At 37.4% G+C, this 26,375-nt stretch overlaps 2 protein-coding genes and 1 long non-coding RNA gene across 9 annotated transcripts in view; 1 reads left to right on the forward strand and 2 right to left on the reverse strand.

The window, feature by feature from the left end:
• The window catches only part of LOC134213752 (transcriptional regulator ATRX-like), a 36,681-nt gene extending 29,231 nt beyond the window's left edge, over nucleotides 1-7,450 (reverse strand). For all 5 annotated transcript variants that reach the window (XR_009979517.1, XR_009979518.1, XR_009979519.1 and 2 more), the window contains exon 1: nucleotides 6,871-7,450. Coding sequence is in view for 2 of the 5 variants with exons in the window: in XM_062693071.1 (XP_062549055.1) it covers nucleotides 6,871-7,323 (453 nt within the window). In the remaining 3 variants the exon portion in view is untranslated. The remainder of the gene's footprint in view (nucleotides 1-6,870) is intronic.
• Nucleotides 7,451-9,826: 2,376 nt separating this feature from the next.
• Nucleotides 9,827-11,129, reverse strand: LOC134213769 (uncharacterized). Of its 3 annotated transcripts, XR_009979525.1 has the most exons (7): nucleotides 11,011-11,129; nucleotides 10,806-10,941; nucleotides 10,629-10,752; nucleotides 10,433-10,557; nucleotides 10,131-10,353; nucleotides 9,931-10,055; nucleotides 9,827-9,850 (listed from the first exon to the last, which is right to left on the reverse strand). It is a non-coding gene; the product is annotated as an uncharacterized LOC134213769 (long non-coding RNA). The 3 variants fall into 3 exon arrangements; XR_009979526.1 differs by having other exon boundaries at nucleotides 10,131-10,347; nucleotides 10,629-10,941; XR_009979524.1 differs by having other exon boundaries at nucleotides 10,629-10,941.
• Nucleotides 11,130-11,999: 870 nt separating this feature from the next.
• Nucleotides 12,000-21,664, forward strand: LOC134213757 (serine/threonine-protein phosphatase 2A 56 kDa regulatory subunit gamma isoform-like). The gene is made up of 2 exons (XM_062693076.1): nucleotides 12,000-12,997; nucleotides 19,097-21,664. The coding sequence occupies exons 1-2, from the start codon at nucleotides 12,342-12,344 to the stop codon at nucleotides 20,175-20,177; spliced, it is 1,737 nt and encodes a 578-aa protein (XP_062549060.1). The 5' UTR covers nucleotides 12,000-12,341; the 3' UTR covers nucleotides 20,178-21,664.
• Nucleotides 21,665-26,375: the final 4,711 nt, after the last annotated feature.

Consider the following 26,375-nt stretch of genomic DNA (forward strand, 5'->3'; position numbering starts at 1 on the left):
ATGGTTAACACCTGTTTTTCTTTCTTGAAAATTATTTCTCGGCGAAAATCTGCGTGAATGAGCATTCTCTTTTCGTGAGAATGAGTGAAAATTACGATCATTGGATTAGCTGAACACCTACTTGAGAAAGATGCAGAGAGCTCTACGATTTGTCATATGTGCCACGAATGTTTTTGGAATTTTTAGTGCGACAGGAACAACAGTACGGGTCATTTTGGTAGAAAACGATACAAAAATTAAGAAGATTCATGTACAACGAGCCTGGGATTGAACGCTTGACCTCCTGCTTGTAATGAGGACCATGCTCTCTGAACTTTTAAATATTTTTACTCCAAAGTTCGCAGATTTTCCGACTTGCTGTGCGTATACATGAACGATTTTTGCTATGGAATTCGACAGCGCATGCAATCTTCAAAATTGGGGAGACTTGATCGCCTTTCTATGATTTTTATCAGGGATTGAAACCTAAAGAGAAAGAACAAGTCTCTCACTTATCGTCTCTGTATAGTTGTATACATATACGATATGTAGCATACCGCGAGAGACTTTTTCGCAAGCTGTTATGATAGAGAACTGATTCGGGATGGTATACCCCATAATAAATTTATTTTAGAAAGCTCCAAAACATCCAAAGGAATCACGACTGTCTTATCGAGATGACGGTGAGAAAGTGCTACCAGGTGAAGAAGTTTTTTCTGTGGATTTGCAAAAAGTAAGTTCTCAATTATTTATAAGTTATGAACTTTTTTCTAGGTCATGCGGCTTCCACGGTTGAATTTCTTCAATAGCATTATTTTCTCGTAAATGCTGCTGGTCTTTGAGAGCAGGCGCAAAGCTCTCTTGGCCCCTACATACGAGCATTCCCATTGTCTGCGTGCATTTGGTCTGAATCAGTTAATGATCGCACAGCCAACGAAATTCTTAGCTGTTTTAAGTTCTTATGAAGTACGTTGACGTGAAGATAATTATCTTTTCGTTGAATAATTGTTGTTCGCAAAATAAGAACTGGAATTTATTCCATCACATTACCCTACTACTACCAGAGGATATTATCCTACTACTAGTTATTGAAATTCAGGTCGAGTGCATACTGTTGGAAAACTTTGAATAGGGACATCCGTTAATGGCCGCTGGCTATTTCCATGCGGCGTTTGATGCCGAAATGCGCCATGAACGTGTCGTCAGTTATGAAAACTTCAAGTCTGTGGTTGGAAATGTAAAAAACAATGTTGACGTACTTGATATGAAAGCAACTGACTTCTTCAAAGCTCACCGTTTTGTATACGATAAACCACTGCAAGCCAAAAGTGGTGTTTGAAAAAGGCCGTTATGAACTTGGATATGCAAACATTATCAACAGTAAAGACCTTGAATACTACAAGTGGTTTTTCACGAAGCAATTTATGTTGATTGTAAAGGATTCGTCCTCTTTTGATACAAATGTAGGTTGACCAAATGCTCCTCAAGGAATTGAAGAAGAAAAGAAAACTTCTCTAATGAAAGTGGTTCAACCTGTTGTTACCGAAGAGGAAAAATCGCTTTTTAGTGATCTTCCGACGAAGCAAGAAGCTTCTGATTAATCTTTGAACTTGTTTCATACTTTGAATAAATTTTATCGCCATAACATGTTACGATAATTATGACTATGAGTTTTACAAAAATAATGAGTTTGCTAAAGGGTTCCTCTTTATCAATTTTTTACGGGTCTTGAATGTTTTAATTATGTCCCAGTTTCATATCGCCTTCTCCCAAGAGGCCGTTCACGATATACTTGGAGAGGTTTTAGTATGTTGTCTAACCTACCTTCCCTCTTTTTTCATGAACAACCGTCCATATAAATTCTGAAAGTAGGGAAAGACCTTGTACACTTACCAGCCACCCTTATAAACTATCCACGTGGTTTGTAGATGACCCTAAAAGCATGGTACATTTTTTGGACGGTCCTCAGGACACATCACGCAGTGCTATGTGTCTTTTTATGTGATAGTTATATCTCTTTTTTTAGTGTGACAAATATGCGTCCATTTATCCCAGTGTGACAAGTATGCGTCCATTTGTTCGAATGTGACAAATTGACTTCAGATTTTTTTCGAGTTTTCTAGAATAAAACCTTTGTTTTGACAAAATATTTCAAAAATACGTATAGAATTATGACGTTAGACATCAAAACCTCAAAAATGGTAAAATGTAACATGTGACATTTATGCGTCCAACGGCAGAGCAGCCTTAACGAGAAAATAATGCTCTTGAAGCACCACTCAGCGTGGAAGCCGTATGACCTAGAAAATAAGTTCATAACTTTTAATAATTGAGAACTTACTTTTTGAAAATCCACAGAAAAAACTACTTCACCTGGTAGCACTTTGTCACCATCATTTCGATAAGACAGTTGTGATTCCTTTGGACGTTGAAGATGTAGCGCATGTCCTTGTCCCTGACAAGAAAACTACGCCACTGCCGCTAAGAACCGGTTGGTCAACCTCTGGAACAACTATCAACTGTGTCATTTTTTAAATCGAACCCGAGGAAGTCCTCTTCCGATTCCGCGCCTCTGGATTGTCCGTATTGGTTTAAATATTCCTTTTCTGTTTTCACTTCTACCGGCAGCGAAAAATCACACCTAGGAAATACAATCGTCGCTCGCCAAATGTAAAAACAAATTAACAACAACTATATCTCAGTTCACGATGTGACAAATATGTGTAGATTTTTCGCCTGGCCAGTGAATTTCGCGGCATAAGTGTCACATTCGGGTTTTGATAGTTGTTTCTGGCAATGTTTGAGTCCGGCCCAACGAATATAAATATTCTTCTATAGTTTATTGCGTTAAAGTGAATAAAAAAGCGAAATTTAGCGATAATAGCATGAATACATTTTGAAACTTCAAATGCGTTTTTCTCATTTTCTCGTGTTGTAACATGTGACATTTATGCTCCGACGACAGTAATACAAGTTTGATAAATTTGTTATTATGGCTTGTTATGATTCGGAACAGTTTTTGCATCTACTTTATCGTTGTTCGTTATCTATTGAGAGCGATTTCTGCAAACCCTGATATCTACTCAATACATATTTTTTAAAGCAAACCCTTCATTACATCTGTCAAATCTACAAAAAAAATAGTTGCTTGAGAACAAATTATACTTTCTTGAATTTTTTAGGCAAATTTTTATATGCATGCCCAATGAGGGATAAAGTCTCCTAAAATTCAGACAACAACTAAAAATCCAAATACCCTGAAATTGTGGTGGAATGATGGCATTTTTATTAGTGAAGATCATTTAGCATATGTATTTATGGATTTGTGCTGTGAAAAAATGATAAAATTTGGTCATTATTGGGAAAAGTTGTTCTAATTTTGCGTGGCCACTAAAAAACATCTTCAGGAGGAACAAAACACAGTAAATAATAGAGCAAATAAGGTTGTCAATTAAATAAAATAACTCGCCATATAACGATCATTTGTCTAGAGGATCTATTATAAAAATACGCTTTAACAATACTACTTTAGTTCTTGGTAAAACAGAGGAGGATCAAGTCTCCCAAGGAATGAAGTCTTCCCACCTTCCCCTACTGCATAAAGTTTGAGTTAAAGAAAAACTCGAAATCGACAGATCTCCTGCTGGCATGACTGTATACCAATTTATAAATTATGACGTACACGGTAAAAAATATACACGTCCATGCGAACTGTTCTGCATTTGAATACGCACTACCATTTGACGTGCACAATGTTTTGAATATAAAAAACAACAAAATAAAAAAATTGAATTACCTCAGCTCAGATTTGAATAACATACCTTTGCTTGAAAGTCCTTCGTCTTACCATGACTCCATCTCACACTTCGAAATACCTTGTGGAATAAGCAGAACAGATGAAAGAACTGTCATCTATTTTTTTTTTTTTTTTTTTTTTTTTTTTTCGAGAGTTGACCAGTTGTAGTCTTAATAGACTGGTATCTCGGCTGGGCTCTCCATGTGATACACAATACTAGCAGACGACTCAAGCTATGTTGCTCACTAGGTCACTGCGGCCTGGGTTTGTATTGTGATCATACCGATACATTATTCTTTCTATCTACAGTCTGTCAATTATAAACCGAACAAATAATGGAAGCTCAACATGTACATAGATGTTTTCTGAATAAGTAGTTAACATGTAAATTTAATTATTAGTTACTTGGAGCCGACATTCAATACCTAATAGTAGTCTATGTTGACAACGGGTGGTACTGTTGCCATTTCCAAGTAACAATTTCGAATAAAGATGTAATGATATCATTCTGGTAGGGTAGTTTCAAAATAGATTAATTTAAGTACTATTGTAATAAATGGCCATATTGAAGAGCTTCCTTTATTTTAACACGGTTGAGTATCGGATGTTTGTCAATACGTCGTCGAGTTAATTGTATCCTATCAGTCACAGTAATGTCATATGTTAAAGTTTCAGTAGTCTAATAGTGATCATTATACAAAATTTCTGTCCAGTTGTTCCGTAATTGCTTTTTTTGGTCAAGTTCTATTCCCTTTTCTAATATTCAAACCTTTACTATTTATTAAAATAATGAGGTCTAAAATTCAGTTATTCAGATTCAGGGTATACAATATTCAATATAATAGTGGATGAACGCATCATATGGTCTATCCTCATTTCCGTAAGTGGTCAAGTTATTAGTCTTGTAGCAATAATAGTGGTAGTAGTTATTCTCTATCTTGTGAGTGCAATGGTCTCAATTAACTATTCTAAACAGAACTCTGTCTCTTGTCTTTCTGTCCACCGATGGTCATGTATTTATTTTCGTTTTTTATTATTTATTTGATATCTTTAAATTTCAGTCATTTATTTTACTATCGGTCATATATTTTATTATAAGGTAAAGGTCAGCGAATTTGTCTTAATACGAGAAACACTAAGTCATGTCCCCTATATATCCGCTAATTTTTCTAACTAACCTAATAGAAGGAAGAGAGAAACAGTTTTTTTGCGTTGCGTCCATGCAGCTAGAGAGACTAAAATAAAAAGATTATGGAGAAGATATAATAGATACATTCACTATCTCCAATGCCAAATTAGTAAATCTACAAATTCTACTTTTTACTACTAAAATTCTACTTTAGCTATACGGGTACAAAATGAATTATTGTTAGCTACTACTACAAGTATAAATAGATGTATGCTATTTGGATAAGCGTTTGTTTCAGGGTCTTGTTAGTATTAGAGTTATGTTAGTTAGACCCCTACTGAGCCCTGCCGGCACCTCCAAATTTACCAATAGGCAGTTGTTGTTAGATCGTGCGACACTAACCATTAGTTAACTTGGAGGCATGGTACCTCAAGTGTTTGGTATAACTGTTGACCTTATTTAAGTAAGATGTGATAAAAGTTTCTCTACGGAGCTTATTTTCAAACCATTACCATTAAAATAACGATATTCTTGTGAAAGAGATATAAAAATGGAAAAATATCCTAATTTTTTTAATTTAGTGTTGAACTTAACTTTTGTTTGAAAAAAGCACTCTATTAAACAACAAAAATAAAAATAAAATAAAAATCTTTTTAAGACACTTGAAATATCAACGTCAAGCCCCTTATCCATGGACAGGGAGAACTGTCATCTATTTTTAGAATAATACCAATATCGCTCCACTCTTAAATCAATAGCCTTGAACCTGTGAATTCAATATCATAGCACTTTCAATTCTAGTGGAGACATTATTGGTGCTGATCGAAGTGCTAATAATTTCAACATCTAGTGAGTAGCACTTTGATCAACAGTGTTGATGTTATGGAATTGTCTGCATTCAACACACTTGTCAAAGGTGTGACACCACTTCCAAATCAAAGGAACATCATTTTCAATAATAGTGATTTAAAGTTGATCATTCAATAGATGGAACAGTTAAATTGAGCGTGTTGATTTTTCACCGTGAAAACACCTTCAATTAGCTACTGGTGAAATGCCAATAAGAGCAGCGAGTTAAATGGCTGGCGAAGTTTCAGAGCGATAATTTTTCCAAGATCTGTAATTTCATTTCCGCCATGAACAAAGCATCTTCCTAAGCATCTTAAGGTCGAAAACAAGATACTTTTTAATGACTAGGCCGTAAAAAGTGACCCGCTACCAGGCCTGCAACAAGTTAAAAGACCTCTTAACCGACCGTGTCCTTTTCTTTATAGCTGGCTGGCTTATTGAGCGTATAAGACCTTCCAGTACGCCTGTTCTTCCGTAGCATGTGTTCTTGGCTCTTAATAATCTAGAGTGACCAGCTTTTGTTGAGCACTTCCATTCCAATTGTACTGCCATAATGTCGAAACGAAAATTTGGCCACAATATTCTTTGATATGCAAAGAATGTTTAGGCCAAATTTGAGCATAATCAGTCATAAAAAACCCCCCTGACAACAATAGAACAAAACCTGCCAAAGCTGTCTTTTCCCCTAAATAATTATTCTGGTTACGCTGATCGGTTGCTGCATATTATTGTGTATACGGTGCAAAGTTAGACGACATTTTTTTTTACCGAAAATCAATGTTTCTCAAGATTCATTCCCTTCCGTCATTCCCTCTACATCGAATCAAGCAATTTGTTTAAGGATATAGGGCAGCGGTTCGGCAATTCATCTCATAGCTCCCATATGCATCCCATCGGAAACAAAGCAATCATTTTTGTGATTTTTTTTAACAGTGAGCACGCATGTTAGCAAAAAGAAGTGACGACTTTGGTACTGTATTTCCTTGTTTTGCAATGAGACGGATATATGTGGATGAAAACGGAACAGTTGACAGTTCCCCAATTACAATTATTTAACGAACTATAATTTGTCCACGGATATACATAGAAAGTACGCGTTCTTTCAAAAGTTACTCACCTTTTGGGTCAAATCTAGCAGCTTCTTTTTAAGCTTATCTAGCATTATATCTTGATCCGGGGAGTCGCTGGTTATTGTTTTCTCCAATTCGTCACACACCTTCCCAATTTCTTCACTCAATTTGCGAACTTCCATGATCATGAGCGGCAGTCGACTTATTTCTAGCATCCTTGCCACAGGATTATCGCCAGCTGAGGAATCCGAATCGTCACCATCGTCCGCTTTAGATTTGGAATTTTCCGCAGCGGTGTCATCGCTACTTTCCCAAACAGGCATTCGTTTACGAAGCGGTCGCCGGCGTTTGCAGCTTCCACTGGAAGGTGTTGGCGTTACGCCCCTTTCGCTTTCGTCGGTTGACCATTCGGCTGGCGGTGGTAGCGGAGCCGGTCTAGTGGATCGCAGTTGTCGCCGAGAACCACGATTTTTAGCATTCACTTTTTGTTTCGACCCCATTTTAGCAAAACTGCCGTAAAGATTATTAGATTAACACCAAAATCACAAATAACATTTTACGAGAGTGAACGACATGAACGAACGAGAAAAAATTATGCTGTGCGGTGTAGCTGATGGATGGAAAAATATAACGGCTTTGCTAAACACAAGATTCGTATATAAGATGGGAACGACATTGCTACACGGTTAGAAAAAAGTACCTATAATTTTTTTCTCTACATACACGCTAACCTGAAACAACTCAACTCGTTTGTACCCGGATTTTTTATAGCATAGTTGTCAAAATCTGGGTATACACGCTTAGTTCAGTTCACCCAAATATAGGTGAAGAGTACCTAAAATCGCCAAAAAGTGCACATACCTACACAGAAAGAACAAATACTATTTTATCAAATATATTGTACTTTACTTCTAAGAAGTGATATTTTTTCTTAAAAATAAAAGTGAAAACTTTAGAATCGAAAGTCATGTATTCAATTCAATCATATTTTTCGTCGGGTCTGAGTATCAATTTTGAAATTCATCTTATAAACATAAAAGTGTTTCAACTTTTATTTTTAAAATACTCAATGTGAAAAAAATCACCGTGACAGATGACTCGAAAAAAAAAGTGTGTTCTGAAGTGCTCGCACGCTTGAGAAATATAGATTTTTTTAATGTGTATATTTTCTTACAATAAAATGTATTATAGAAACCGCAAACTCACTAAAAACAAACGATTGTTTGGAGTTCCAGTAACTGAGATGTGTACATAATTGGTATATGATGGTGAGGTAAGTAACACTTGTAAATATCATTTAATTAGCAAAGTCAATTGTTATTTCTTCGCCAAATTTAGTATGCTTTATTCTTTATTGCAACTTTTTCATTTCAGTTCCCCAAATGTCGAGCCGAAACATAGCCAAGCATGGAGCTATTAAAACCCCACGGTTCTGATGTCGACAATGCCATAACCATAACCACAACTAATCGAAACTCGCAGATCGAAAATACAGCAAAGATGACAACTCGGAAGGAATTTTATCCGGTAGACTCGCCCATGTCGTTGGCCGCACAAATCTCCGAATCAACACAATATTTATTATAGGCAATTTATGTGGCCGACGCAAGTCATAGATGACATTGGGGATGAGTACCCTGAGAAATGAGTGAGAAAATCATTTGGAGTTAAGAAAAAATATAAAAATAAAGTGTAGTGATACAATTATTACCTAAATTTTATTGTCAAAATAATTGAGACATAACTTTTGTAAAGATCGTAAGGCATACAAAAAGATGGAGAAATTTCCGGTTTGGACTTACGATCTTTCCAAAATTTGTGCTTGATTGAATTATTTTTATGCGAAAACTTTCTTCAAAAACATCAATAGAAGCACCATTCAATATAAAATCATTTACTTTCATTTCCAACAGTAAATACAATCTGATTGATCTGACAGTTGTACAATATATTATCAAAAGTTCAAACTTTCGATTCTAGAGCAGCAAATAACAATTAATCTCTTGATTAAATAAAAAGTTTACGAACTTTTATTCCGAAAATGCTCGACTCTCTACGAAAAAGAACCAATGAAACTTTTCATTTTAACCAACGGTTTTTTCATTATTATTAATGGTTTTTCTTTCTGTGTAGATATGGGTAAAGTGCCATTTACCCATATTTGAGTACAAGCTCTTCGCGGAAAAATTGGTAATGTTTACCTATTTATGGGTACATTATTATAGGTGAAATTTACTGAAATATGGGTGATTTTGTTTTGTTTTGGATATTGCCAATTACCTATTTATATTGAATAGAAAATGTTTGGAATCGTGCAATAAAAACTCGTATCTCGCATATAATTTTATTGATTTATACATATTTTATAAACTAATACATATATGTTGCCGTTTACTTGATAATTGCTGCAGCAGAAATCCAACAATAGAAGCACCAGTAATTGGGAAAATGGCGGTATATAAAACCAGAATCGAAACTGGAACCAATAGCCATGATAGCATGGTAGCAGTGTCGAGACGAAACAATAGTTATCAGCAACAGCGTCAGATTCGAATGGTGAATTCAATCCCAATATCAGCAGTTCTCGGATTGCCTATTGCGCTCATGTTTCCGTTTCCGTCGTCCTTTCACAAATCCTTGCTCTTTCCCGAATCCTTGTTCTCGCACAAACCATTTTCTGGATTTTTTCCTGCTTTGGTAGTTGGTGCTCTGCTGATATCGCATACAGATTCTTTTCCTCCTTCTTGGGATGGTTATAACCATAAGCTTGCTCCTAATCTAATTCCTATAGTCCAGCTGACTAGATCAATCGAAATTTAATCTTATGGTTCCTCGAACGCCGAACAGATGGTTCCGTTCTTTTCTCCTTCTAATTATTCCGCAAGGCCTTGAAATTGTTGAAGAAATAGTGGTTCTTCATCCTTTGCATCAAACACAGTATAACCTGCGTTACGTCAGTAACAAAAGATGTCAGCTATCGACTCCTTCCGCTTATTGGAATCCGAAATTGTTCCGAGAATACTGCACCTGTGAACGTCGAAAATAAAAAAAATAGTTTCGTTGCAATAAAGAGTCCAACAACTAAATATGTTCAATAAAAATATTACCTAAATGAACGCCGGTTTAGCTTCCTTCACGAATTAGTGCTTAATGACGACCTGCTTCCAAGATCCAGAGTCCTATTCGTTGAAACAGTTGCAATAGTCTTGCTCGGTGGTTAAAGAATTCAAACCTATAAAAAAAAAAACAAAAATAGTTGACCGTAAAACAATGCTATGTATAATGGGATTTGGCTAGAAATACTTACCGTACAAATCTAATTACCAGTGAACGAAAAAAATGAAACATAATATCCTGGTTGGAACACGGCACTTAGTTCGAGCGTTGGTTAACTGCGACAAACACTTGGCCAGTTATAGAACCCTGGGTTGCTGGAGAAACAATCGTAAGAGCGTTGTATGCATCCATCCGCTTACATTTGTCCTTCGTTTATTGGAATCCGTCGATAAATTGTTCCGAGAATACTGCACCTGTGAACGTCGAAAATAAAAAAATAGTTTCGTTGAAATAAAGAGTCCAACAACTAAATATGTTCAATAAAAATATTACCTAAATGAACGCCGGTTTAGCTTCCTTCACGAATTAGTGCTTAATGACGACCTGCTTCCAAGATCCAGAGTCCTATTCGTTGAAACAGTTGCAATAGTCTTGCTCGGTGGTTAAAGAATTCAAACCTATAAAAAAACAAAAATAGTTGACCGTAAAACAATGCTATGTATAATGGGATTTGTCTAGAAATACTTACCGTACAAATCTAATTACCAGTAAACGAAAAAAATGAAACATAATATCCTGGTTGGAACACGGCACTTAGTTCGAGCGTTGGTTAACTGCGACAAACACTTGGCCAGTTATAGAACCCTGGGTTGCTGGAGAAACAATCGTAAGAGCGTTGTATCTTTCCAGGTCATAAGTTCCATACCTCATGAGATCATAGAAGACATTACAACAAGCCTCCTATCCAAAGCGGTTTGAAAAACTTTCCCAAAGTCACTTCCGTTTCCACCGGCTTTTGCATGATTCTTGAAAGGATGTCTGTAATGCAGCCTAATTCTTTCCTACGGATAGCAAAACAAAAGAATAACATTGAAAAAAGGTCATCACTCCGGATTTCTTAAATTACTCACCAGGGTTTTCAGATGCAGCGCAGCGTTTTGGCAATATGTTTTCCGGACGCCGGACGATTTATCATAGTTCGTGAAATCATTTTGTTTATTTATGTTTTTTATTTCATCCAAATATGAGTAAACGAACTTACCCATATTTGAGTAAGGCCAAATCTCTCACAATATTGGTATATTCTACCGATTTTCTCGGTATATTTTACCTATATTATAGGTAATTTACAAGATACCCAAATATGGGTGAATGAAGTACCCAAATATGGGTGAACTGAACTAAGCGTGTATGTCAACAAAATGGATCTGAGTCAGGCACACCCGAATTCTGGGGACTTTAACATTTTCGGATAAAGCAACTGGGACAACAACAAATCGCCGCGATTCTATCCTTGGGTCGCTGCAGGCAATGTTCTATTTCAAGACAAAATTTTCAAAACGACTTATCTGCTTTTGTAAACAAAGATTCAAACGACGATTTGGCGAATCTGATAGCTCTCCCACGCAAACCAACACCATCAACTGGTAGCGGAAACCTTCACCTACCTATTGGTGGCGCTGGTTTGCGTGGGAGTGCTATCAGATTCGTCAAATCGTCGTTTGAATCTTTGTTTACAAAAGCAGATAAGTCGTTTTGAAAATTTTGTCTTGATTTAGGTTCATATATACACTAATAAAAATGTGTGTAAAAATGTTTATTGGAAAAAATCTTTTTAAAAAAATACAAATAAACTGTATGTGTATGGGAAATGCTATTGTCAAAATTTACAAAATTTAGTGTGAAAAAATATGTCTTGGCTCATAAAAAGGAGTTCTTTCAAATGAATAAATAAAGAAAACATATTATTTTCTTCAAATAAAAAAAAACGTCTCTTGAAAAGGCCTATCATCAGTTATCAGATTTCCGTGTGGGGTTCACACCATAAAACAAAATGCATTCTTTCAGTATTTTTATTTTTTTGTGTAAAAAATCGCAACGCGAGCGACAGGAGCTTTTGAACTTTTCAACTGCGCGAGAGAAATTCGAGTGTGACTGTCAAATTCGGGAGTGTTTTTACCTGCGTATTCGAGAAGTTTGTTAATTTTTTTCGGGAGGAAACCGTTTGTTCCCTGCCGTTTTCCGGTCTTTCTACGTGTCCCGGATGTTCCCCGGTTAGATTTCCACCCAACTCGCGTGAGTGTTGATCGCACAAAGAATATTTTCGCTCGGATGTGTGTTTAGTAAGTGGTTTCGTCGTTGGGAGTTTGCGAAAGAGGGAGTGAGGGGGACAAAGTGGAGCAACTACGAAAATCCGCAAGAGGATCGGTTTTGAGGGCGATTCGATTTCTACTCGTACCGAATGCCGCAACCAGAACGGGATAGTGAAGGCAATAACAAAATGACAATGAATGACGAAGGAAATGGTACGGCGAACACCGCCGTGACCAACAATAACTCTCTTTCTACGACCACAACAAACGGAACCAATGGTGGAGGCGGACTTACAGTGGGGACAGGAACCACTGGATCAGGAGTAAACAATAATGGTAGCAAACCAAATAGTCAGGACAAAAGACTCAGCGGTAATAACAACGGTGGCAACAATGGTACCAGTGCCAGCCAGCCAAGGTTCATCATTCCGAAGTCCAACGAAATAGAAACTCTCCCACAGCTGAAGGATACCGCGTCAAATCCCAACGAAAGGGAAGAGCTGTTTGTACAGAAGCTTCGTCAGTGTTGCGTGTTGTTTGACTTTTCCGAGCCGCTGAACGATCTCAAGTACAAGGAAATCAAGCGTTGCGCTTTGCAGGAAATGGTGGAGTACCTGAGCAGCCAGCAGCAGGTTATCACGGAATCCATCTACCCGGAAGCGGTACAAATGTTTGCGGTTAATTTGTTTCGCACGTTGCCCCCATCCTCCAATCCCAACGGGGCCGAGTTCGATCCGGAGGAGGATGAACCCACGCTCGAGGCTAGTTGGCCGCATCTGCAGTTTGTGTACGAATTGTTCTTGAGGTAAGTCGTTAGTATGAATCATTTGGTAGTTATGATATGAATGGATAAGGAAGAAGATAATGGATTATAAAAAATAAGGGGTCTTAAGGACGTGAGTTGGAAGAAATTAGGGAAAAAGCCGATTTACAATTTAATTTATAAGTCTCGAAATAGCGTTGCGAGATAAAATAATAGATCGCCAATCCGGAGATGGCTAGTTTGATTCTTGTAGGATGATCGTTTCAGCTTTTAACACTTTATTGAAAAGCATGCCAAATCCTTATTGGAATATAGAGTCATTGAAGAAGAAATAGAATCCAAGTCGGATCCGATCTGCAGTCTCAGAAGCAGGGATTAAAAATTCTACGTTTGGTAGGGCAAATGAATTGGATAACTCAGTTGAATTCAATTGACCTTTCCCGTCAAAAATTTGTATTCGCCCAACCGATTCTTTATTTTATTTAATATTAACTTTTCCAAAGAACCCATATTCTTTGACGTCTCTACTAAGTATTTAAAAAATTTAAAACAAAAATTCGAAAAAGTGCTGTTTTCAAGGCCTAACATTTGGTCCACTTTGAACAAACATCGGGTGAATTTTCTAGGCCGGTTCACACGTGCAGCACTTTTTCGGGTTTAGTTTGTTTCGATTTTTAAAATAGATGTTTAAAAAAATAAGGGTTCTTTGGGAAAGTTGATCTAAAATGAGCCAAAGAATCGAATGAGACAATAAAACGAGATACAATTTTTGACGGGAAAGGTCAATTGACTTATAAAAAGTTGAACTTGCTCTACTTTCTTTTCGATCAAGTGAGTTGAATGAAGGTGTTCAGAAGTTCAATTCACTTGAATTAGGCTATCCATGAGGACATTCAGCGATGGGACTGACAATCAAAATCAAAACAAAGTGTGTATGCAGTTGAAGGTAACTCACTGCTGGTGTTAACCGGGCTTAACATTTTCCTTTGTATCGTTGTGTCAGTCCGGTCTGTGGATGTCAAAAAATTCAAGTAAACAAAAATCGTCAGCTGATCGCAGCTGTCTTATGGATTGCCTTATTGTCAAAACTTGACATTCACCTAATATGTCTATAACTTCCGATAGTCATTGTAATTCAAGATTAATGTTGCACTAGCGAACTGACTGAATTATATTCCCGATAGGCGATAATTGAGTAGCAAATCATACGCAAGAGCTCTAAGGACTTCGATGAGCGTGTTTGATAGCTGCAGGAAAAACCGGAAACGGGGACACGGACCGGATTCGCGAAATCGTCCAGTATTCTATTACAATTTCCTCAGTTAATAATTGAAAGCTTTCTATGCCCGCAATTGCATGAGTATGTATCTTGTGTGGCAAGTACAATAGATACATTATGTCCAGGGAGTCGAGAATGTTTCCCACCCGAAAACATCCTAGACCGAACCGAGAATCGGACATCGGCCATCTCCGGATTGGCAATCATATGCCTTTGGATGCAAGGCTAATTACAACAGGTAGCCGAAGGCTTCACCTATGCGTTGATTGTGTTGGTTTGTGTGGGAGTGCACTCAGATTCGACAAATCGACGTTTGAATCTTTGTTTACAAAAGCAAATAAGATTAAAAAAACACTTTAATAAAGAATTAAAAAAAAAAAGCAAATAAGTCGTTTTGAAAATTTGGTATTGAATTGGAAGCGTGAATCTCCCGTGTAGCAATGTAGCAAAGTGATTAATATTCTAAATATGATCCAAGTTTTTATTTATAATTGAGCTTGAGCTATATCGACCGCCCGTAGTTGCTATTTTGTCCAGATCATCTGTTCTTGCTCAGAAATCATCTCCTATATGTACAAGTACTGGTGATTAGAGATGTCCTTAAATTTCTGATTGATCGATTAGTAACTAGTCGATTTTTCTCGATTCTTGGCGATTATTGAATCGATTAATTGTTGGGTGAAAATCGGTACAAAATTAATCGATTGTCATAACGATGAATCGATCAATCGAAGTAATCGATTAATTTGCGACATCTCTTATGGTGATCTCATTTGCTACACGAGTGATTTTGAAACGAATGTGTAGGTCACTGGATGGCGAAGGGACTGAAATGTACTTTGCGGCTCTGCAGTGAGGGCGTGAAAGTGATGCCGGCCAATCAATCCGTTGTGAAGTTCCTCGAGGTCCACAAGTATTAGTAACCTCCAACGAAGTCGCTCTGTACTTTGCTTCGAGGGCTCCATGACATGAAAGAAGAGGATCTTGTCGCGGAGCCAGAAAGCACACACCCGTTTCAAATCACTCAGAGACTGAGTGAAATTGTATTGCCGTCTCGTTTTTTTTTCTCACGGAAATCTTACTCATTTTTCGTGTTTTTCGTAAAAAGTGGAACTACTCAAATTTTGAGTAGTTCCACTTTCTACGAAACTTGAGTAACTTTTCTGTGGGAAAAAAAGAGACGGCAATAAAATTTCACTCAGTCTCTGAATGATTTGAAACGGGCGTGCAGCGGACTAAAAGCAATGGTCATGCACAAAATCGCTTGTCCGGTAAGCCAGAGTAAACGCGACGTGCGATGAACAAAAATGCGAGTGTTACAAATATGCGATCATGGGCAGTAGTGATGAGTGCGAAGTTCGGTTCAGGGCACTCAGGGTTCGTTGCTTGGCTTCCGAACAGCAGGCTTATTGGGATCTATTGGGATCTGTATCCAAACTATGGGAAAAAAAAACAAATTTAATGTTGAACGGCTATTTTTTCGCCTATTGTTGAACGCCCATAAGAAATTCACGTGCGTTCAACAGTTCAACAACCATTGGTGAATTACCCTATTACTTATAAAATTGTTATTGTCAATATTTAGTGTACATAGTAAGTAAATTTAGAATTTAAAAATCCGACCCAATCCACCTACACTGCCGTGAACCGCATATTTGTCCCATATGAATAGGAAACCCATCAGATATGCGATTCATGTTTAGTAACAGTGGATGAAACTCTTCTCTCATACACACACATACATACATGTGCTCAGTTTGTCGAGCTGAGGTGATTGATGTATATGACTTGGGTCGCCGAGCCTCAGATAAAAAGTCGATTTTCATGTGATCTTAATTAGGGTAAAAGAAGGGTAAAAATGGAAATTCCTGAAAAACTTCAATTTTTTTATATATCTTGTTTCGAAATGGACAAATTGTTATGAAATTTGCGAAAAAGATTCCACGTGCCTTGGAGGGACTAGCAACTTCAACCTTCTACTATCTAGATAGGCATACATTAACCCCTACATGGTTAAAGCGTTAACTATGCAGTTTTAGATATTACATAAATTAGTGAATGTGCTTTCTTTTTGTTTTCTATTGACGAATATGCCAATAGATTAAAAGCAAACATATTGAAAATTTTTAAAATTATTAAACGTGTAATTATAAGTAAGAGACCATATTTTTGTTTGTTGCGGATTTGTTTTTACAGTCGCGGTTTTTAATTTGCTAGTCGCGGATTTCGCGGATTGGAATTCGACTAGTTTGTAACAGCCCTGCATGTGCTTTACTGTTAAATATCCACAGTCGAGCGAGCCCACATTGTTTATTATCGAGAACTTCCACACTCTATTCCTCTAACAACGGGCTGGGCGGATTCGTATAGTGTCAGTGTGAATCAATCACACTCTGCTGTGCCAAAGATTTGCTTGGCAAAAGCAATTGATGAGAGTGACTGCTCTACGCAGCAGTCGCGTGTGCTCAAACGACTAATGACGGTGGAAGACCGACACTTGATCACAAATAATTGCATATTATTCGGCAACTCGGCTGTACGAAAACCATTCTTTGTTAATATCTTTGAGTGGTCTTGTTGTGTAGGCGATATCACGCCTATCTAAAGAGTATAGGAGGTGCCAAACTGACAATCTACAAAACGCTAATTAGACCGGTAGTCCTCTATGGACACGAGACCTGGACGATGCTCGTGGAGGACCAACGCGCACTTGGAGTTTTCGAAAGGAAAGTGCTGCGTACCATCTATGGTGGGGTGCAGATGGCGGCCGGTACGTGGAGGAGGCGAATGAACCACGAATTGCATCAGCTGTTGGGAGAGCCATCCATCGTTCACACCACGAAAATCGGACGACCGCGATGGGCCGGGCACGTAGCCAGAATGTCGGACAGTAACCCGGTGAAAATGGTTCTCGACAACGATCCGACGGGCACAAGAAGGCGAGGTGCGCAGCGGGCAAGGTGGATCGATCAGGTGGAAGATGACTTGCGGACCCTCCGTAGACTGCGTGGTTGGTGACGTGTAGCCATGGACCGAGCCGAATGGAGAAGACTCTTATATACCGCACAGGCCACTTCGGCCTTAGTCTGAATAAATAATAATAAATGTATCTCGGCTCTGTTAAGCTGTAATACGGCGAGTGAGCCTCTAAATAAACGAATGAATAAAAAAAAGACCGTAACCCTCTGCGCGTTTCAAAAGAACTCGAGAATGTCCCTGAAGCACGAACTACGCACATCACCCGATCCATCGTCTCCTTGATCAACCGTATCAGTTTATTCGGAAATCCGTGTTCGTGCATTAGCTGCCATAGCTGTTACCAGACTGGTACCAATCAGTTGTATCATATGCGGCTTTGAAGTCGATGAATACCGTACAAACTCAAACTCCGGACGCCTAAGCACTTTCTAATATACAATCATCCTGTTTACTCACATTTTAAATCACACCGTTTAAATCACCATTGCTATCACTAAGTATAGTATTCATCTTTGAACTACGTATTTAGTATGTGCAAGATATTGCGACGAATTTTTGAAATTTATGAAAATGTCCGGCTTCTGTTTGATTCAAACCTCGGACACCGGCGGAGTTGGATTCATATTTCGGACACTTGATTACACAGTACCGGGAAGAATAATTGAAAATAATTTGCACTGCACTGCTCAGACTGTCTTTTAATCACTTCGTCGTATTGTTTTAACATGTCTTATTAAAATGTAAATATACTAAAACAAGCTAAAACTATTAGTCCTTCTGATCCAGCTTGGGGAAATATTTCAGAAAATTTCCCATACGAATTGAAGCGTCCGAAGTTTGAGTGTGTCCGAAATTTGATTTTCCACGGTAGATGATATGTGGGTACGTTGTATTCGCGGCATTTCTACAATACCTAACGTACGTATTCCACCTGGTAGTGCCCCACGAACGCTCTTGCAATAAGGGACCGATTGTTTACATCGATGAAATTTACTCCCAGTTGGCAGCAGCAGTAAAAAGTGTAGGCAACAACCTTTAGGACACCATGTTTGCGGTACTCGTCAACGAGTGGCGATACCGGCGTTTCTATCTGTTTTGTTAAACCTACTACTCTATGTTTTGAAATTTTCACCATGCGCTCATGGAAGAATGCACTTAGTTTGTACTGATTAGAAGTTTTGTAGTGAAGAAATTTGGATCTTATTACCACTGGATCAACACCATCTCTTGCATTGAACGTTTCGAATGGTCCCTTATTGATGTTAGTCTACGGCATAACATTTGGGAGAGTACCTTGTACCGCCCTTTTTGTAGACGGGGCACACGACGCCTTCCAACCACTCCTGCGGTAGAACATCATCCTCCCAAACCTTGGTAATTACCTCGTGCAGCACTCTAGCCAGTGCCTCACCACCGTGTTTAAATAGCTATCCTGGTAGTTGGTCAACCCCAGGGGCTTTGTTGTTATCCAGCCGCCCGATCTCCTCCTGGATTATCTGGAGTTTCGAAGCCGGAAAACGTATGTCCTGCGCGCGTGCTCTCAGGTTATTACTATACTGCCACCGCCATATCACCATTCAGGTGCGCTTCACTTCGTATTGTGACGCCATCTTTGGATTACCTCACGCTCGTTCGTAAGAAGATTCCCGTTTATGTCCTTACACATATTGAGCTGTGGCACGTGGCCTTTACGGTTTAAGTTATCATAGAACTTTCGTGCGGATACATACACCTTTTAATATATTTTTTCCACTGGCAAAAGAGCTCGTTAATGGAATGTTTTCACTTGTCATACGTCGAGTTAATACTATCCTATCAAGTTCCTCCACTTCATAATTACATAACTGTAGACATCGATTATTAATCACGTCTCACCTTTTCAGGTTTCTCGAATCACCAGACTTCCAACCGAGCGTGGCCAAACGGTACATTGATCATGGTTTCATCTTGAATCTGCTGGAGCTATTCGATTCGGAAGATCCACGCGAACGCGACTTTCTCAAAACTGTCCTGCATCGGGTGTATGGAAAATTCCTTGGCCTACGAGCCTTCATTAGGAAACAAATTAACAACATCTTCTACAAATTTATCTACGAAACGGAACATCATAACGGAATTGCTGAACTATTGGAAATTTTGGGCAGTATTATAAACGGTTTCGCTCTGCCACTTAAGGAGGAGCATAAACAATTCTTGCTCAAAGTCCTGCTGCCGCTGCATAAAGTTAAGAGTTTGTCGGTGTATCACCCCCAACTTGCATACTGCGTTGTGCAGTTTCTAGAAAAGGATCCAAGTTTGACACAACCGGTCATTAAGTGTCTTCTAAAATTTTGGCCCAAGACTCATAGTCCCAAAGAGGTGATGTTCTTGAATGAGCTGGAAGAGATCCTGGATGTTATTGAACCGGCCGAGTTCCAAAAGGTGATGGAGCCTCTATTCCGCCAGATAGCCAAATGTGTCTCGAGTCCTCATTTCCAAGTTGCAGAAAGGGCTCTCTACTACTGGAACAACGAGTACATTATGTCACTGATTTCGGAGAACTCAAAGGTTATACTTCCGATAATGTTTCCGGCGCTGAACTCTAACTCGAAAACGCACTGGAACAAAACAATTCACGGCTTAATCTATAACGCGATCAAACTATTTATGGAGATGAATCAGAAGCTGTTCGACGAGTGTCATAGGAAATTCAAAGCCGAAGAGCAGAGCGAAATGGAGAAGCTGAATCGCCGGGAAGAACTATGGCAGCAAATGGAAAACATGGCCCGACAACATCCAATCTATCCGAAGTTTGCCCTCTCTGATGAGGACGGATCGGCGGCGATGACCTCCGGTGGCGAGCTGGTTCTCGCCGGTGCAACAAGTTCTGCGGAGAAGGACAAAGATTCAATGTTGGGGCGGTCTTACAACAGCACCAGCAACAACGCAAGATCGACGACGGCACCAGTCCAGCAGAAAACCTAAAACTGTAGCGCGAGATTTGTTGCTAGTCTCGCCTTTACATTTTTTCTGTTTTAGCAAGTACCTTTTAATGACATGCGAGAGCGAACGAGAAAAGTTAGCAAACGAAGGATATTTTCTTTTTGAGAGGCGTTGCGTATATATGTTTTAACACTGGAGAAAAAAATAAAAGATTACTAATGTAGGTAAAAATTGAAGGAAAGATATTCAGTACGATCAATTTAGAAAGTATATTTAGAAGCAAACACGCTAAGCGTTTAGCACTCACGATTAGTCTATGCAAGTATATTGATCAATGTGCCGAGGATGATAGGAACCACAATGAAACACACTCAAGCCTCTTTCTACGATGCTTTTATTATGGCAAAATATAAAAATAAATTTACTTCTGATTACTCGCCGAATCATAAAACAAATTCAATATTTCTCAGTGTTCTTTGTTTGAAAATAAAAAAATATACTTGGCATTAGTAAATTTTCAAAAACAAATTAAATTTGTTAGTATTCATGTCCCACGAAGATTGCAATTCAATTCGTTGCACATTTTGTTCGGGATTAAAAAATAACAAAAACGAAGAAGAATCAACCAATTCAATCTAATGCGGATTTTAATATAAATGTTGGATTATTTTTATAAATTCGACTTTGGTCTCTTAATAAAGTGGCGTAGAAGAGGTTTCAGTAAATGTGTAATGGTAGCAGCCACATAACTCTATTATTCATTTTGGTAATTTGTTTTGCTCGGACAAACCCACTGTGCAAATATAAAGTCGAACATCTTAATCTTTTCTTTCTAAATAGTTTAATGATAAAGCGTATGTAGTAGCATTATAATAGGTTCTATTGAATATTGACGTTATTTCAGAAAATGACCTACTGTTTGATATGTTTCAGTCCCTACTTCAAACTCTACTCTTTTAAGGCGAAACACACTACCTGTACTATTTTATTGTTAACCTGGTACATTAAAAAACAACAATATTGCTCTAAAAAGTATAGAATGGCAACACGGAACACAAAATATGCAACTTACTATATGGTAGGAATCCGGATCCCCGTCCTTTGTTGGTTTTGGGGTGACAAAAGCAAAAATTCTCACAAACAATGCAGCCAGGCAGGAAAACTTGTCAGAAGAGACCCAATAGAAGCCTTGCTGCAGTTTTCCTGTGTCAATAAAAACATAAGGAAACAGTATGAATCATTATTTTCTAAAATCGATCGTTTCTATCTTGATGAACGACCGTATTGAACCCACTAACAAAAGTAAATTATAGAATATCTCGTTCGTTACATTGTATTATTTGACTTTTTTTTGTGACTGAAGAAACATACAACCAAGAAATTGTGAAAGGGAATATTGATTCCAGCTGATTCTTTGTAATTCTGATGGCAACAGAAGCGAAGTGGAGAAAAACAAAAGTCGAATGTATGGGAAAAAGATAATTGTTAGAAATTTTCACTAATAAAAACGGCAAAATATTACAATCGCACATGTCACTGAGCAGGTCATTTGACTTTCCCTTTCTTTAAATTTGTGAAAATATTACAACAAAATATAGTACCTATCATCTGATATAGATTAACTTGATGTCAAAATTCACACATGAAGTTTGATATTAACTATTGAGATACACTTTATCATAGTCATTTATTTCAATATGATCAGGTAGGAATCACGTGATTTTCACGTAGAATGTGGACTACCTTAACCTTAAACCATACGTGACTTACAAAGTAAAGTTAACCGAATTTGGTTGTTTATAAATCTACGTGTGTTTCAGGTGGAAACAAAGGAGAGATTTTTTTGTTAGATTTGATTGAAATCAGATGCTTTTCTTTTCCCACAGCTGCACCCACATCTTTCAAATCTTACTGCGTCTGGTCTGCCCATTTCGTCCTCTGACCCACCTAGCAGAATCCCAAATTGCTTGCGACCCACCAGGTACCAAATGTATTGATTTTGTGAAATTAGATAAAAATGAGTTCGCGTTAGATTGGACAAATCATAATAAATTGCTTTTTACCCCTTCATTGCATTTGTCCAAATTTCGTCATTTTTTTTAATTGGATGTGGATTGGATTTGGATGGGATTTGAATTGAATTTCGATTTGATTAGGATTGGATTTGAATTAGATTTGGATTGGATTTAGATTGAGTTTGGGGCTTAGGTTTGGATTGTATAGGACTTCTTTCTACTTGCCCGAATATCGTATAACAAAAAAAAAGGCTGTTGACCTCGTCAGGTTTGTTGTTCTTTAATCATCCAATCATAACTTAGATCCTAATTTAAAATATGGATTAGATTTGTGGGACAAAATAGTAACAAAGTTATGAATTAGGATTTGTCTTTCGCGACCCACCACTGAACAGCCCACGACCCCCCTGGGGTCTATTTTAAAAATCGAAAACAAAAGGCGAAAAGGTGCTGCACATGTGAACCGGCCTGAAAATTTCATCCGATGTTTGTTCACAATCGGGCAAATGTTAAGTCAATCTTAAAAAACAGCACTTTTTCGATTTTTTGGTTTAAAATTTAAAATTTTTTAGATGCTTCACTCTCTCTCTCTCTCTCTCTCTCTCTCTCTCTCTCTCTCTCTCTCTCTCTCTCTCTCTCTCTCTTTCGTACACACATCAAAATAATAAAAGGCCATAAGGCCTTACACGGCGACTGTGCATGTTTTTCGCATAATTTTCTAAGAGCTTGCAATTCTCTTGGGTGATCACCGGCATGTGTGAAAATTATTCATGCGATATGTTACTTACTTCAAGGGTGACAGCGAGAGAGAGTAAAAATACTGTTTGTGGTAAGTACAATCGTACTCATTATGTCTGTAAAATTCGACAAAAAAATTCGTTGAGTTGAGAGATAAATGGCACCAGCAACTGGACTCTTAGAAGTTATTCAACTGGTCTCAACAGACGTGAGGGTTAACAGCAAAAGGGTTTAAGTTAAGTTTAAGTTTTTTGCTTCATACAAATTGTATGAAAGTTCAAAAAATTACTAATTTTCTGTGAATTTTCACATTTTTTATAAACATGGAACAAACTATATCAACATATTGCCGCAAAGCATAAGAAAAGAACCAAAGATGTATTTGTTGTAGTCATCTCAATTTTGACCAAAATGTCACCTATGTCTGCTTCTAACTTGGTATCGAACTATAGTTTTCAGCAGCAAGAACAACCAACTTGAAACATTTCTTGGGACCACAAAAGACCCCTTTGACGCCTTGGGAAAATCTGGAGTATATAAAATATCATGCCCTTACTGTGACAAAATCTACGAGGACAGACAAAACGAACATTCGACAGGACTGCCCTTCTACGCATAGTTGTCCCATGTTAGTTTTTGTGGATTTTGACTTTTCACCATAGATCAGTCTATTTTGATGTATACTTTTATAAAACTCTAACAGATTTCAAACTTTGTTCGGAAAATCATTAAAAACAACATTAAGTCTATTTCTCGCGTGATTTTTGAAAACGTCGTAAGTCCAAAAGAGAGGCTCTCTTTGTTTACTTTCTCTTTCGATTATTACAAAGCCATACTAACATTTACATTGGATTTTTCAGCACCGATCTGAAGAAAATAGCTTTGTCTAGTATGCCGAGGTGAAAATATTTTTTTTTTTTTTTTTTTTTCGAGAGTTGACCAGTTGTAGTCTTAATAGACTGGTATCTCGGCTGGGCTCTCCATGTGATACACAATACTAGCAGACGACTCAAGCTATGTTGCTCACTAGGTCACTGCGGCCTGGGTTTGTATTGTGATCATACCGATACATTATTCTTTCTATCTACAGTCTGTCAATTATAAACCGAACAAATAATGGAAGCTCAACATGTACATAGATGTTTTCTGAATAAGTAGTTAACATGTAAATTTAATTATTAGTTACTTGGAGCCGACATTCAATACCTAATAGTAGTCTATGTTGACAACGGTGGTACTGTTGCCATTTCCAAGTAACAATTTCGAATAAAGATGAAATGATATCATTCTGGTAGGGTAGTTTCAAAATAGATTAATTTAAGTACTATTGTAATAAATGGACACATTGAAGAGCTTCCCTTATCTTAACACGGTTGAGTATCGGATGTTTGTCAATACGTCGTCGAGTTAATTGTTAATTGTCCTATCAGTCACAGTAATGTCATATGTTAAAGTTTCAGTAGTCTAATAGTGATCATTATCCAAAATTTCTGTCCAGTTGTTCCGTAATTGCTTTTTTTTGGTCAAGTTCTATTCCCTTTTCTAATATTCAAACCTTTATTATTTATTAAAATAATGAGGTCTAAAATTCAGTTATTCAGATTCAGGGTATACAATATTCAATATAATAGTGGATGAACGCATCATATGGTCTATCCTCATTTCCGTAAGTGGTCAAGTTATTAGTCTTGTAGCAATAGTAGTGGTACTAGTTATTCTCTATCTTGTGAGTGCAATGGTCTCAATTAACTATTCTAAACAGAACTCTGTCTCTTGTCTTTCTGTCCACCGATGGTCATGTATTTATTTTCGTTTTTTATTATTTATTTGATATCATCAAATTTCAGTCATTAGTTTTACTATCGGTCATTTATTTTATTATAAGGTAAAGGTCAGCGAATTTGTCTTAATACGAGAAACACTAAGTCATGTCCCCTATATATCCGCTAATTTTTCTAACTAACCTAATAGAAGGAAGAGAGAAACAGTTTTTTTGCGTTGATCCATGCAGCTAGAGAGACTAAAATAAAAAGATTATCGAGAAGATATAATAGATACATTCACTATCTCCAATGCCAAATTAGTAAATCTACAAATTCTACTTTTCACTACTAAAATTCTACTTCAGCTATACGGGTACAAAATGAATTATTGTTAGCTACTACTACAAACAAGTATAAATAGATGTATGCTATTTGGATAAGCGTTTGTTTCAGGGTCTTGTTAGTATTAGAGTTATGTTAGTTAGACCCCTACTGAGCCCTGCCGGCACCTCCAAATTTACCAATAGGCAGTTGTTGTTAGATCAAAAGGACACTAACTATTAGTTAACTTGGAGGCATGGTACCTCAAGTGTTTGGTATAACTGTTGACCTTATTTAAGTAAGATGTGATAAAAGTTTCTCTACGGAGCTTATTTTCAAACCATTGCCATTAAAATAACGATATTCTTGTGAAGGAGATTTAAAAATGGAAAATATCTTAATTTTTAATTTAGTGTTGAACTTAACCTTTGTTTGAAAAAGCACTCTATTAAACAACAAAAATAAAAATAAAATAAAAATCTTTTTAAGACACTTGAAATACCAACGTCAAGCCCCTTATCCATGGACAGGGATGCCGAGGTGAAAATATTGCAACAAATTATAAACTAGCCTAGATATTAGCAAAAGAGAGCGTAATGAAAGAGAGTCTCTCATTTGGACTTACGACGTTTTCAAAAATCACGCGAGATTTGTCCCATTGCTTAATTTCTACGCATAATTGTCTCGCGGTTATTTTATGGAGCAACACACATTGAAATAGCATTTTCTGTTTATATCTTGCAATCTTAGCCTGTTACACTGGTTTAATGGGGGCAATTTGTACAAAACTCATTCTAAGCGACATAATCTCATTCTAAGCGACTTGAGATTTTCTGAAAAAAAAATTCTAAAAATTTTGTCTCTGGGGGGGTTTTATGTCAAAGGTAAAAGAAACGAAATTCACTCAAATCCCACTTCAGAAAAATGCTGATAACTTCGCCAGGCAAATACTAATCTTCTTGCGGCTTTTAGCATAATATTATTTAGCAATAATATTCTGTATTAAATTGTTTAAGATCTGATTGAGTATTTTGTGTCGTCTAACAAATCACTGTTTTTGGTCTGCATACATTTTTGTATATAAACTTCCAACGGGTTTTTTTAGCACCGCCCCAACGTTGACCGATTTGGCTGAAATTTTGTCCAGAGCATCAGGACATCAAACAAAACCGAATAAGAGGGCGGCCCCCATCTAAAAATAATTAAAATAAAAAAAAAATGAAAAAAGTTTTTCCATACTAATTTGAGCCACCCTAGTGTACATATGTAGTTACTTGAACATATATTTCAGTGTTTCTGATTATTTTTTTTCCTTGAAGGGGCGATTCAAATATGACGTCCACTACTTTTTGAGATTTCTAGACCCCCTCTCCCCCCTCTGTCACTTTTTTTGTGTACCTGAT

Source organism: Armigeres subalbatus, chromosome 2 (genome assembly GCF_024139115.2).
Source record: "Armigeres subalbatus isolate Guangzhou_Male chromosome 2, GZ_Asu_2, whole genome shotgun sequence".
Lineage (NCBI taxonomy): Eukaryota > Metazoa > Arthropoda > Insecta > Diptera > Culicidae > Armigeres > Armigeres subalbatus.